We start from the raw sequence: 14,975 nt of genomic DNA, 5'->3' as shown, positions 1-14,975 counted from the left end.
CCACAGCAGCAATCGACAAGAAATCAGCCCACCACCAGCCGGCATCTCCAACAAGCTTCTTTTGACTAGATAGCCACTAGAAGTTTGTTGGCTATGTAGGCTGGGAAATGGACTGATGATGTAATGTCCTGTCCTGTCTGTTGCTGGTGCTGCTCTGGCTTCCAGTGGCTTCACAGTGACAATGAGTCCAGTCTGGCAATATTTGGCAGTGGGGGGGGGGGGGGGTGGAGTGGTTTCCTTTGAATTTTGGACTGCACTGCAACCATACATCTGGAGCCACAATTGGTCATAAATCAGTTTCCAGACCCTTACCTCTGTGAGGTAGCAGTGGGACAACTATTTGTAAGTGTCAAAAACGCTCTATAGTCCAATACACTCATCACATCTCTCACACCGCACTTATCTAAGAAATAAAGCCACAGACAACCATATTGGCAGTGAAAGGGTCGACATTTTATAGAAGGGATTTTAATTAAAATTTTACCCTAAACTAAACTAGGGTATGGTAGCAGGGAAAGAACAGCCTAGCCTTAACATATACGTTGACCTTATAGAAATATTGATGAGGCCAACTGCCATCATCCCCAACAACGCAAACCAGAGAATGCATAGGGCCCATCTGGAGCGATAATGCCTTTGGAACTAGCTGACATTTACGCCTAGCCTTCTCCAAGGCCTTGCCATTGCCCTGGTTAAAAAAACACAAACCAGCCTATGAAAACCAAAGGCCGATCTGAACTGACCACCCTGACAAAGGCGACACAATAGAAACATCAGCAAACCATAAATGGTGGGGGGCTGGACTAACAACCAAACCGAAAAAGACAGCTTCTCTCGCCTTCCAAAAACAACACCAGGCTAATAGTTCATCCCTAATCAAACACTTCATTGGCCCAGCTACAACTTGTATCAGAATATAGTGATGAGTTTCAGTTCTTCATGGATCCTACAAAAAAATAATTTGGCCATCAAGGAAGACGTGTCAGAATCGCCGAAGGGGAGATAGAGAGAAAAAAAAATTAGTACTTTAATCTGAATGATTACATTTGCAGTCCTGCCCGCGAGTTCTCGGCGCGTACAGCAGGCAAACATTTAAAATTTCAACTTTGTGTAAAAAAAATATAAAATACCAATAATAAAAAAATATTACACACTGCAAAAGCAGAGAGGAGCAATTGGCAAATGAATGATTTAGTCAGCCTTTCTGCACATTGTAATCTGCCTCACCTCCGACCAGTTCTTTCCGTAGTCTGCAGGTTTCTAAAACTCAATTTTAGCTTGTGCTTCGATCTGGCCTTTTATCTTCCTGTTTACAGGCACAATAACACAGTACAGCTTGTTTCCATTTGAACAGTGCCCGCTTTGAAAAATAACATTGCCAAGATGTTTGTGATGGGAATAGCTTGCAGCTCAAGTGGCCCTACTGCCGGTTTGACATTTCGCTCTGCGATTTGATTATTTCCTGCATTCTCTTTGTCACCGTGGTAAGCGGTTTCTTCTTGTTTTTTTTTTAAGAAAAAGACAGAGTCGCAGCTGCCTCCTTAAAAGGAACTGCAAAAGGATACAAAACACAGTGGCTGTCTGCCTGCCTTTTTGAATGCAGCAGCAGGCAAAGTGCAAATCACCTGGTAGCGGTACATTTGCTCAGCAGAAACTGCTTCAAGGGCCAGCAGCCTTTCCTGTGTGGTGTTATTCATATTTTTAATCTGCAGGTGGGTTTTAAATGCTCCAAATCAAAGCTGTGCACCTGCTGCAGTAATAACAGCCTAGGGAGAACACATTGATATGTCTATATAGTGGGGTTTTATCCAGGACTGTCTGGACTTGTGCACAATGCCATTGGCAGTAAAATATATAGGTGGATATCATGGGGATTTAGGCTTGACTCAGAACTTTTGCTGAAAACAATCAAATCAAAGCAACAATTCTCTGCAGTTTGTCATATGGTGACAAAAGGATTGAAAGCTTGAGAGGCCAAAAGAGAGGCCATTAAGTTATTATTAGTAATTTTAAGAAATATAAATTGTCAGTATAGTATTTTGGGGTCCCAGTCTACAATATTACTTTATTTTTCAAACTTGGAACCAAATTGTGTCTATAAATCTGATTTACAACTTTTTTAAAAAAATGTAATGTTTTTTTTTTTCCAGACACTTATCCCATTTTCTAAAAATGAGGCATCATACTGTACAGTTAAAAATAAATGTAAAAGTAAGGTCAATACTTATACAAATATTAAAATAAGAATGGACATGTGAAGATTACCTGGTAGTTGCAAAGTGGGGGCGGGGGGTCACCAAAGCAGATTGCGGAAACATGATCAATTTAATCATATTTTGAAGATTTATTTTTAAACTAGGATTATTTAAAATATATGTGTGTACTGAATATTTTTCAATAGTAATCTTTATACATATATCGTCTACAGCTGATTCAGACTTGGCCGCATATTGCGTTTTTCCAGTGTGCATGTGCAAACACGTAAACTGCTATTGTCTCGTGATCGCAGTTTAAGTTCCGACAGGGAGGTGACTATGGGATGGGGTGGAGCCTAAACAACGGTGCGGTGCCGGGGGCGACGACATACCATTAGGAGGGCGGCAATGGACCGATGGGAGTGCCTGACTAGTTTCTGGGAATGTCTTGGAAAACTCAGGCATGTACGGGTAGCTCAGAGGAAGGACTGCGTTGGCCATCCTCATGCATCTTAGCTGCCAATGAACATATTAGTTTCTTGATTGTATATGTACATATCCATGTGAATACTTTCTAGCAGACGTGTTCCCTTATATCTTTGTAGCGTGCTGCAGCCTGTACAACTTGCAAATGGGGACCGCCGGTTGGCGAGTGTATGACATTTGTACCCATGATCCCATAGGTCAGGCATGTTTACTGATATTTTCATGCAGTGCATTGCAAAGCAACAATGTGAGAGGACACATCTGTATGTTTGAAAGAAACATGGTTAAGGTTATGACTAAGAAAATTAATTGAGCTGAGAATTTGGGGAAGTCAGGGATCACTTAGGGCAGCACAGTTTTAAAAAGGATGTTTTACAGGTGAAATGTATCTCTGTGTATTTCTTATAAAACATACTTTTCATTTATTTCTTTGTACTGCAAACAAATTTCTTCGTCAGAAAAAGTACAGTATAAATAGAATTAATTAAAAATAAATCATTACAGAACATCATCGGATGCCTCTGAATTTACCATTGTTTCACTTTGAAGGCATGCTGGTAATTGGAGGGTCAAGATCTAAATCACTTGGTTCGAAGGACCGTCCCCTTTCACTTATATTTCTAATTAAATAAAACATTTTCCATCACCTTCAAATGATTATAAGTAGAGTTTAACTGCCCCTATTTCTATCAGTGTGGTTCTTGGTTGTGAAATATTTTTATTTGCATTTACTATAACGTTCCACTCTCAAATGATCATCTTTGCTAACTCAACCAAAGCCACCTTATAAGGGAGAGAGGTAAAGTGGAGAGTGATAAACAAACAGCCAATCAGCTCCTGTCGTTTTCAATCTCAGCCTGTAATATATCACTCAGGAGCTGATTGGCTGTCTCTTTTGAAGCTTGAGACATCTAGCCCTAAATACCAACCAATCAGCTCCTAACAGTAATTTTTCAAAAACTGACTGTAAAATGAAAAGAGCTGATTGGTTGGTACTTTATATCACTCCAAGCTATGGTACATCCTCATGTGCAGAAATGTAATTTGCTTTTTTTTTTTTTTTTTTTTAACATTTACACCTCTCCATTGCTCCTTAATTTCTACAGTACATTCTCTTGTCATAATGCTGCAGCATCACATCTTAATCACACCCAAAAGCAGCCCTTGATCAAGTGGTTTCTATTTCTTCCAAGCATCAACCTCAATCTCAAACATGGCCCACTTATGGTATTCACCACCTTCTAAAGCTCTCTCAGAAAGTCATTGTTGAAAGCCTTGAACTTCTCAATATTTTTTCTCTGATACTATCTATAAGTGCTATCTAAATATTTTGGGCTCTACTGTACAAATGCTCCCTTTCAGTAGAAGCTCAAATCAAACTTTCAATACCAAACTCCCAATTAATTTATTCAAATTTCTTCTTAATTCGCCACACCCACCACTGGTCCACATCTCTCTTCCTATAAAGACAAGATTGACAATATGAATAGGAATCCTTCTCACAGCAACAGTCTGTTCAATTCCTTCCTTGCACCATCTGGAGCCTTCTCTTCATTTGCTCTCACAAATGAAGATGAAGTATCTACTATTTTATTCTCCTCCCCCTGTAGACTCTATTAACTCACAAATCCGTCGATCACTGTCTCCTGTGCTCATTTCAGCCTTAACTAACATCTGTAACTGCTGATAACTTTCAACCATAATTACACAATACAGTCATTATTTTTATTCCGAGAAAAAAAAAAAATTTTTTATTAAAACTTACATATTCTTGTTTAAACTCTGCATGTAATTATTTTCTTCACACAACATACTGGTCTTCAGTCAGACTTCCATTCCCAAAAGGTTTGCACTGCCTAAGACTATTTGATCAATTATAAAGGGTTAGGGCAGGGCAGGATTAAGGGGGGGCGGCGCTAATGTGGTCAGTACCCCTGGGCCAATACATGTAGAATTAAAGCATTGAAAATGACAGCTAAAATTCAATAGGGGCCTTTATATTACTACTAAATTGACTGTTACACAGTAAATTGTATTTTCTGCATGGATTGTGCTATGGGCCCATTAATTATTAGGGTTCCAATAGGGCCGCAAAATATTGTATTGTACAGCTGTGGACAATTAGCGGCAAGCCGGACCAATAGCAGCAGAACTCTGGGTTGTGTCCGCAAAGGGATTAGATCCCACTGTGCCTGCGACCTTCAGTTGCATCGTTTTTAATGGAAACAGCACTCATTGTACATATCTGACCTTGATTTGTGCACTTCTACCAGAATCTGTTGAATTTCCTACAGACTGGGTAATTATTATATACCCCATTGCATTCTGGGGTATATATATATATATATATATATATATAAAAGCACAAGTGATTGTACTTTTGACACAAAGACCTTGAAACTGCAGAATAAAAAGGATAAAGCAACAGAGGGGACTTCTGCTGTAATCTCTTCACTTGCTGTAGTACATTGCACGTTACAGCTCCATACATAAACAAACATCTGAGAGATCCACCAGGGGGGCCAGATGGAAGGAAGGGAACTAATTTCCTAACTACCATCCTTATTCCCTAAAAATCACTTGAACAAACAACTCTGAGTGTGCTGTATCAATAAAGCATATGGTATTCTTACTGTCTCTCATTGGCAGTCAAAAAACAGGAGAGTAGCACAGATCAAATAAAACACTGTAACCCGTTCGCTGGTAGCACAGACACCTCACATTGCGGGACATGGACTTGTCATGTTCAGTGCCAGTAAATAGATTTCCTATTGGTAAAAATTGATGTGCATCCAACTGTGGCTCAGCGGTGATAAAGGTTAGCACAGTACTTGCCTCATGACACAAGGTGGAATAAAACTATGTTTTTACCTAGCTGAAACATTGATGTCAGAAGGGAGCAGTTATACTAGAGAAAGGTCTTATTTTTAACAGGAGAATTACAGTCATTTTGCAGAAGGCACTATCTCTCCTGAATTGGTAAAAAAGCCAACATAAAGCTGTTGAAGCAAATTTTTGCTGAAGGCCACTTATGGCCTGATTCCAATTTGTTGCGGTGCTGATGTTCATGCAAGTTATCAACTATCATCCGACTGCAAATGTGCCACAATCGCACTGCACACATGTCAAGATACCGTACCTCTGTGATAGTGCTCGTAGTGATAATTTAATTTCAATGTGATTGACAGGAATGGACCATTTGTCCCCATCTTATATTATGCCACACTATATTATATTGATATTACTGTATGCCACACTATAGAGCCCTTCACATTACACTGAGCATATCATGTTATGATGCATTACTGTGTCCTCCTTACTGATTGTGCCACTTTAAAGTGGCCTTCAGTTTAAATGATGCCAAATTACACTGCCCCCTTACCATTATAACATACACTACATACACCTCTCATTGAAAATGTAGTCACACACTTCAGGCTGGGCAACAGATGAGACCCACCTGCATAGCAAGAAAATCTAGGAAATTGGTATGCAACTTTATAACCTGGGTCCAGGCCACCCTAAGTTTCTGGGCACATAGCAATGGCACTTTCTTAACCATTTATAGTTACGTCCATGGTGATGGTGATAATCATGGTTGCATGACTATCATAAGCCCCAAGCTGGTGCCAATTTGGAGAGAGGGTATAGGCTTGCCCATAAATGGACAGTATTTGAGGGTATCACAGTTGTTCAAGTGTATAGGTGGCCATACACTGCTCTGACATCTCGGAGCAGTATATTGGCATCCGATACCCCTTGAGCCACCCAGAACCTTTCTGGGCAGCAGGATTGCATGCGATTCATTATATGTGGTCCTTTTGCATGTGACATATTGCATTCAATCCCCATTCCCCACTGTAAGGAAGGGGGCCAAGACTGAGATCATATGTACAGTACGTATGATCTCCGATCCACTGCACACGGGACCTTGCATTGGATTCAATCAGATGTTGACCGCTTTTCACCCAATCCGTCAGCCAGATCCATCAGAATCGGGTGAAAACAGGCTAAATCGGACCTATGTATGTGCACTTTATGATCTAACATTTCCATATTTTGGGTTTTTTGGAACATTGGAAGATAAGGTGTTGGCAAAGTTGTATAAATATTGAGAAAATTGTACATTGTTGTTGACATGATTAGAAAACAAGAGTAGACGAAAACTCAGGTCAGTTCATGGTGAATGATTTGATAATTAAACATCCCTTACAGCAACAATTGTCAAAGTTTTGGAGTGGGAATCAGATTACCTTTAGTAAAGATGTGGAGAGCGAAGCGAGCCACGGAGCCTGAAGCGTGGCGAGCGAAACAAGCCCGAGAGGGCACAATGATGCTTAGCAGCACTAAGTAAGTTCTGTAGCGTAAGCGGTGGCCACAAAGATGAAGAAGAACGAAACATACTTTATACAAATTCTAGTTTTGCATTATACCATAATAATGTGTTGCTTAACACTGCAATTTTCAATATACTCTTTAATCTTATGATCATGTTTTGCTTGTAGGAATTTATGCTACTTTGCAACAAAGAACAGTCCATCTGCTGTCATCTTGGACTTGTGGGAAGCACGCCACCCCTATGACGGAAGTTTGGATTCTTTGGCATGTGCACTAGAGGAGATAGGGAGGACACAAACACAACTCTCACTGGTAACAGACGCTCACACAGAGGATCCAGACTTCAGCTACAGCAGACAGAATGGACTTTGAGAGATTACACTCTCCTGGATTGCAGAGGCCATTCTAAGATATGGATTCCAGTCTTTTTCTGGAAAGACGGAGAAGACAGGAGGATAAACCAATATCATCATCTTTGTTCCCTACTTCATAAAATGAAGATAAGGAGGTATTGATGATAAAGGCATCAGGGCTGAGGACAGATTGCTTCTCTCTGAATCGACGGTGCATTCTTTAAAAGGAACCTTAATTGTGCAAAAAGGTTTTCAGAAAAAGCCATCTACCAGCGAGGGAATTTGTAGGCATAGACGTTAAAAGCTTTGCCTTTCTCTGTGGTCTATAAAAAAAGACATACCTTTAAAAAGAATGTGGTCTTTGGTTATTTAAATCAGCATTTCAAGGTCAGGTAGAAAAATAGAGATGAATTATCACGTTAAAGGACACGTTACACTGTATAATGATGCTAAGTAGCCCCCCTCCCCTTCTGTATACAGCTGCCCCAAGCTGCTTTGCCTTAGAGAGGATAGAATGCAATAGCCAACACAACCGATAATCATTGGCATGTAGATTTTGTGTAATGTCTCTGCAGAACTGAATCTCATTGTACAATGCGACTGCTGTCAAGTTTCTTACCGTTGCCAGTACTCGCACCTGTTAGCCAGAGTCAGTGTTGCCCAAGTTTGCATTACTTTTGCGAAAGTGTCTTTCAGACAGTTTGTAAATATGTTGTGCAGTGTAGTCAGCTGTTGATAGAACGGGAATCAATTACAAACCAAAATAAAATAGTATTCAATAAAAATGTTACTCTCTCCAACTTAATGCGGAGACAGCCATATTGTTCTAGAACTATATTCTTGTTGATTCTCAGAGCTGGTGACATCCAATAAGCACAAATAACATGCCTCAGTGATGTATCCAGCCCCTACTGAATTGATACAGTAGGTGTAATATATTTGCTCTGGCCAAATAATGTTGACTGCTTCTATCATGCCCTGTAAAGTTGTCCATAATGAAGGTCAAACAATGACGTGACAATTTGCCGTTGTGATGTTATTTGCCACAGAATCATGGTAAAGGGTTCTAAAAATGTAGCATCCCCTTTCTGTAATAAACTTCAAGGACGCCCATGAGTGAGAACAGATGTACTTGTTTATTTATATGATCAGATCCTGGGTTCTTGTTGAGTTACACTGTACTGTACAAATACATTTAATTCTCCAAGTATTAGAGAATACACATTTTTCTGCCAATATAAACATGCAATAAAAAATGTGAAGGAGACATTTAAGGGAACAAACTCAAAGATCAAAGAATCATTTTTAGCCAGCCAACCAGAAATGCTCATTTAAGTGATACTTTAATATTTACCACAGGCACATAACATTTGGGGGAAAGTTTCTACATGTACAGTATCAATGGATGTTCCGAGGTATATCTGTCTGGCTCCACAACTTTGCATTATTGTGTAAACCGCTGATATCGTTCAATGATCTTTGTGAGAAAGCTACAGTATTTGTGCCCTAGGAAGATAAATCTTAGTCCAGTAACTTGACATAGATTTAGGTAAGGTGTTTGTGATGTTCAAGAAGCAGGCAAAGCATTGTCATTTACCCAACTATGATAACTGTGTAACAGGGAATTGTGTACAGTGTTGGACACCGTTTAAAATGACAACATACTGCAGACTGCTGTAATAACTTCACTTAGTGCAGTGGTTCTCAACCTCGGATCTCACGACCCCCACACAGTTCATGTTTTCACAGTTGCATTTTTATAATGTGACAGTTGGTGATACAGAGGGCAGCTGCTGACGACCTGGAAATCGTGCACTGTGTGGGGGTCCTGTGGACCGAGGTTGAGAAACACTGACTTAGAGTAACCCTACTCAAAATTTTAAATATATTACTAGGGTGGAGGTCACCATATTACAATCAAATTTCTGCTTACATGGAAGTGATGGGAATGGTTCACAGCTGATTTATAGACTTACCTCTGATCTGTTTAAGCATTGATAAGCGTGTCTGTAGCAATTCTATAAAGTAGAGGAAAGACTTGGACCATTGATCACATATGATGACCTGTCAGATGTTCTGCAGCCCAGGTTAGATATGGGTTGTCTACTGAAGTGATGATGTTATAACTATGGAGAGTCCATGTTAATGACTACAGTATGGTATGTAATAACTACAGCAGATTCAATACTCCAATGATTTAAGGCCACATTTAACACACAATGGCATTACCATCTACTCCTATTCTTTTTATTGTGTAATTATAAATATGAGAATCTTTCAATCCTGAATTTTGAAATGATGATTGGTTTATAATTCAGGAACCATTGTAACAATGCAAGATGGAATTGTCAATATGGTTGATCAGCTGGGTTATATAGTAAAACTTAATTACATATTTAATATGTAGTACAATAAACTCAATGTGCTGAAACTGTAAGCAGCTGAGCAAATATTAACAACAAGCATTTTAAATTCAATTAATGAAACATACAGAAGTGGGGGAAATGTAATAGGATGAGAGAATCAGAAAGTGAGTAAGTGGTAAGAAATCTCCAGGTTTTTTTTTAAAGCGGCAATCATTTACACTGCAAAACCAGTTTGATTTTGCAGTGTAAATGATTGCCGCTTTAAAAAAAGGTACTCTTTACCTAGAACGGCGCCCGCGATGTCGGGGGTAAAAAATCGCGGGCATCGCAGCCATCGCATGCACATAAAAAACGGGTGCGACGCGATGCCCGCGATTTTCCCATAGGGATCAATGTTAAAAGTCAGATTGGACGCGATTTTAGTGTTAAATGCCTTAATGCCCGCGATTTTTACATAGGAAACAATGTTAAATGGGCCACAGAGCCCTAATAGTCCCCCTGAAGTCTTAAATGGCCCCCACAATTTTTAACGCCACCCCACGATCAACGTGAATCCGAAGCGTGGCGAGCGCAGCGAGCCCGCGAGGGGCGGCGGTACGCGTCCGCCGACCTTTTCATACCCCCACTATCCACGTCCGCGTGGAGTTGAGAATAGAATAGTGTGGCGAGCCCGAAGCGTGGCGAGCGCAGCGAGCCCCGCGAGGGGACGCGGATACCTTCACAGTTATACGCGTCCCCTCGCGGGCTTCACAGGTGTCCGTGGCGACGCGGACACCTGTGAAGCCCGCGAGGGGACGCGTTTACCTGTGAAGGTATCTGCGTGCGCTCGCCACGCTTCGGGCTCGGTGGCTCGCTGCGCTCGCCACACTATTCTATTCTCAACTCCACGCCGACGTGGATAGTGGGGGTATGAAAAGGTCGGAGGACGCGTACCGCCGCCCCTCGCGGGCTCGCTGCGCTCGCCACGCTTCGGGTTGACGTTGATCGTGGGGTGCCGTTAAAAATTGTGGGGGCCATTTCAGACTTCAGGGGGACTATTAGGGCTCTGTGGCCCATTTAACATTGTTTCCTATGGAAAAATCGCGGCCATTGAGGCATTTAACACTAAAATCGCGTCCAATCTGACTTTTAACATTGATCCCTATGGGAAATCGCGGGCATCGCATCGCACCCGTTTTTTAGTGCATACGATGGTCGCGATGGTCGCGATGGGCGCCGTTCTAGGTAAAGAGTACCTAAAAAAATATATGGAGATTTCTTTCCAAATCTCTCACTTTCTGATTCTCTCATCCTGTTACATTTCACCCAGTGTCTCCATTCTATTTGTTTTAGAATATATTTGCAAAATGTCTCTTTTCATTTTTACAATGATACACAATTCACAATGGAATTATCCAGGTTGTAGGCTGAATTGCGATGAGCCTAATATCCGTAGAAAACGTGTGTTTTCTCTGGACAATGGCTATTGCTGCTTACTATACAGTCCATCAAAAATTCAATGCTGGAGAAATCTCTGCTATCGTTTGCTTTTTAGTCCTATCCCCAATAGAACTTTACAGGGCTGACAAACTGTTTCTATCCATGGAGTGATGAAACGTTTGGCATTTCGATGCAAATGAATGCCAACCCCAGCATGGCGCTTGCTTACCACTATTGTGCATTACATTTAGTGCTGTGCAGAGCGTTGCTGCAACCTTAGGCGCTGGAAAAATTTCAGGGTAGTGGGATTTTCTACTAGAATAGGTTGAATAGCAATGGTACATTCTGTATGGCTCCTATAGTTACGTTTACTCGCTAGCCACCAACAATGAGCAGCATCCATCATGTTCTTGTGATAACTTATTAATTCTTAGTAAATTACATTCATTGAAACTTTAGTACAGCACATAAATGGCTTCCTTCAATCTGTGGAACGTGTTTTAAAAAGTCTATATTCTAGTAAATTGTTGGGTTGCTTTCTTATAAATGTTGTTCCCTAGTACACCAAGGGCCAGATGTATCAAGCTTCAAAAATTGATAAAGTGGAGAGTGATAAACAGCCAGCCAATCAGCTCCAACTTGTTATTTTTCAAACCCAGCCTTTAACATGACAGGTAGGAGCTGATTGGCTGGCTGTTTATCACTCTCCATTTTATCACATTTTGAAGCTTGATACATCTGGCCCTAAATCTATCAAGATAAATATATTTTTATATTGATTAGCATTGGTTATCTGCCTACAGTGTAGCACCACTGCTTAGAGATGATGAGTCAACTTTAAAATAAAATACATGTATAAACTGATGATGCATCCCACACTAATCAGTGTTGCTAGAGGATCTTACAATGCTGAGCCAGAAACATTATCTATATAGTTTAATTATGGAAAGCTCAGTTATTCCATATTATGAGTCCCTTCTGTAACAGGAGTAAATTACAGATACTGCATTGATAAATGAGGTCACAGCATAGGGGGCGAGGTACCGAATGCACCATCTAAAGAGGACTAAGGGAGAAGTTTCCCATAGCAATTAATTCACTTCTAGCTATAAATTAACAAGCACATTCTGTAAATTGATATCTAGAAGTTGATTGGTCAATCGAATTAAGCGCAAAGGGTGCAAGTTGCAGTTGCCATGGTTCCAAACGTTGGCAATGGCACTACATCTTGCACCCCACTAAGGGCTATAAGCCTGAATTCACACAATTGTGTTCGTAACCCTATGGAGCAATGAGCAATTTTGTTGGGGTTCAAGCTGCATTAAAGTGCAGCTGTTGGAGCGCTAACTTGCACATGCGATATATTTGTGGGTAATTGGATTTGACCTCATAGTGTTTCTTTTTAGTAATTTATTAATTTTGGGTTGGCTACGCAATCCCGACCAACACTATACCAATTGTTAGAATGCCAGCAGCAAGACCTTGACAATGAAAATGCCATGCAAATGTTGGCGGGGTAATCTACGGCTAAGCCCAACTCCAACCTTAAACACACCCTTCTGCAGCCTAACCCTCACTGCATACATTTTATATAAAACCTAACCCATATATACATCAGAGCTGGTAATGATACTGTACTTTGTATCATACAATACTATGAAACCTTTAAACCCTGTGCAATTTGTGCCCCCCAGATAATCAGACTCAGGTTCACAATACAATTATGTATAAATTATAAATCACATTGGGATAATTCCATGTGAAGTCTTGATGCATTCATCAATTAAATGTATAACTACTTATTTTCTCAAAACAGTACATCAATATGTGAAACAAATTCAACCAGGTGGCTTATACTTTCCTTTTAAAAGGCGGGATTGTTCTGAGTTAAGCGATGCCATATGTGCAGATCTCCCACAGGCCCCGAACACAAAGCTTACAGTACATGGAATACGTTCGCTGAAAAACTACTGCATGACAGACAGGGAAACACTGCATGGAACTATGCCTTACGCAAACCCATGTGCAGTCTAAAAATAGACTCTATAGCAGTAATGGCTAATCTTGACAGGCCAGCTGTTGTTGAACTACACATCCCAACATGCCCTGCATCAGTTTTAGCATGGCCAAATTGTAAAACTGTAGCACAAAACTGTGCTGGGATGTGTAGTTCAACAGCATCTGGAGTGTCAAGGATAGCCATCATTGCTCTATAGCTGTTTCAAATTTGGGGATATATTTTCTAAGCGTTGGAGAGAGATAAAGTGGACAGAGAAAAGATTCCAGCCAATCAACTCCTAACTGCCATGTTACAGGCTGTGTTTTAAAAGGGCAGTTAGGGGCTGGTTGGTTGGTACTTGTTCACTGTTCAAACCCCTTGATTACATACTGTATTTTTAGTATTCTATTTTGGATTACAAATATAAACAATTCCTGTGACAAACAAAACATACAGACAATCAAAAAAAAAAAAAACACACATACATAGTACCAAGTGAGAATATATGATATACAATTTAATTATTTGTACACTCAAGTGACCTTGTACAAATGAGTAATGCTAACATGGTGTAAAAGTATAATAGGATGGAGCACTCGTTTGATGGCTGATGTAATCACAAAATATTATTATTATTATTAATAATAATAATAATAATAACCGTTGCTGTATTTTGGGAGGTTCCCTTTAGTGATAAGCAGGTGTCTATCATGCCTACCAGCCTTTGATTTGCAGGGCATGTTATAGTTCTCTATAGATAGTGGCAAGTTCTCAATTAGTTTAGTAATACCATTCAGGTGCATAAGAGGGAGGGGTAATACTGAGTAAGTAAGAAATATATGACTTCCCCCAGCTCACTGAATGGTATTAATCAGGGCCAGATTAAGGTCTCTTGGGGCCCTGGACAACAAAATTGCGGTGCCCCTCCCCACAGAGACAGGTGGTACCTGGGCACACCCCCCCCCCCTCCCCACGGAGGCAGGTGTTATCTTGGCAGCGGGGATGTGGGCAGCAGAAATCCGTGCAGCGGGGATGCGGGCGGCGGGGTTCCCTGTGGAGGATGTGAATTCAGCGTTGTGGTCCCTGAGGCAGATGGGCAGTCAGCGGGGGGATCCCTGTGGCGGATGGGAACTAGTAGCGCTACTAGTTCCCATCTGCCACATTGACCCGGCCGTTGACTTCAAATCCACAGCAGGGACCCCACCGCTGATTTCCCATCTGCAGCAGGGACCCCGCCGCTGACTGCAGTGCCCAGCTGCTGCAGGGACCCCTGTCTGCCCCGCACTGCCTGACCCCACTGCCTGCCACCCACCGCCACCGCCACAGCAGTACCAATGTGGGGGCCACTGATGTGAGGGGGCCCTGGGGTGACCGCCCGTGTGACCCCGTGCTTAATCCGGCCCTGGTATAAGTAACCAATCTAGAACACTACATGATAATAGAATTCTGTTATCAGAGTGTTATAGTTCTGCAATAGTTGATCAGCCGCACACTGTATTCTACCAATCATTTTATTTTAATTACTGTCTATTGTAAATTCTATAGATTGGCAGGACTCCCCGCCATTACCAGATTTACATTGTAGATGTACGAGGGGCCATTCCCACTATGCAGTTTCGATGGGAAATTTATAATGGGATCATGTGTCCCCATCCCCATACTAAAGTGGAAAGCGGGGACATTAGAACAAAAAACTCTGTGTTTATTGAAGAGATAGAGGAAAGCAAGAGTTACTGTAAATCACTGCCATCAAACAGATGTAATGTATACAAAAGCATTATCTTTTTTGGAAATGAAAAGGTGAAATGACCAATAAAAC

At 41.0% G+C, this 14,975-nt stretch overlaps 1 protein-coding gene across 2 annotated transcripts in view; it reads left to right on the top strand.

The window, feature by feature from the left end:
• The window catches only part of UNC5D (unc-5 netrin receptor D), a 525,831-nt gene extending 516,171 nt beyond the window's left edge, over positions 1 to 9,660 (top strand). For both annotated transcript variants that reach the window (XM_083184486.1, XM_083184487.1), the window contains one exon: positions 7,187 to 9,660. In XM_083184486.1, coding sequence (XP_083040612.1) covers positions 7,187 to 7,391 — 205 coding nt within the window. In that variant the 3' untranslated portion in view covers positions 7,392 to 9,660. The remainder of the gene's footprint in view (positions 1 to 7,186) is intronic.
• The last annotated feature ends 5,315 nt before the right edge of the window (positions 9,661 to 14,975 follow it).

Source organism: Crinia signifera, chromosome 4 (assembly GCF_055691185.1).
Source record: "Crinia signifera chromosome 4, ASM5569118v1, whole genome shotgun sequence".
Classification (NCBI taxonomy): Eukaryota; Metazoa; Chordata; class Amphibia; order Anura; family Myobatrachidae; genus Crinia; species Crinia signifera.
This window is presented reverse-complemented; position numbering and strand designations above follow the sequence as displayed.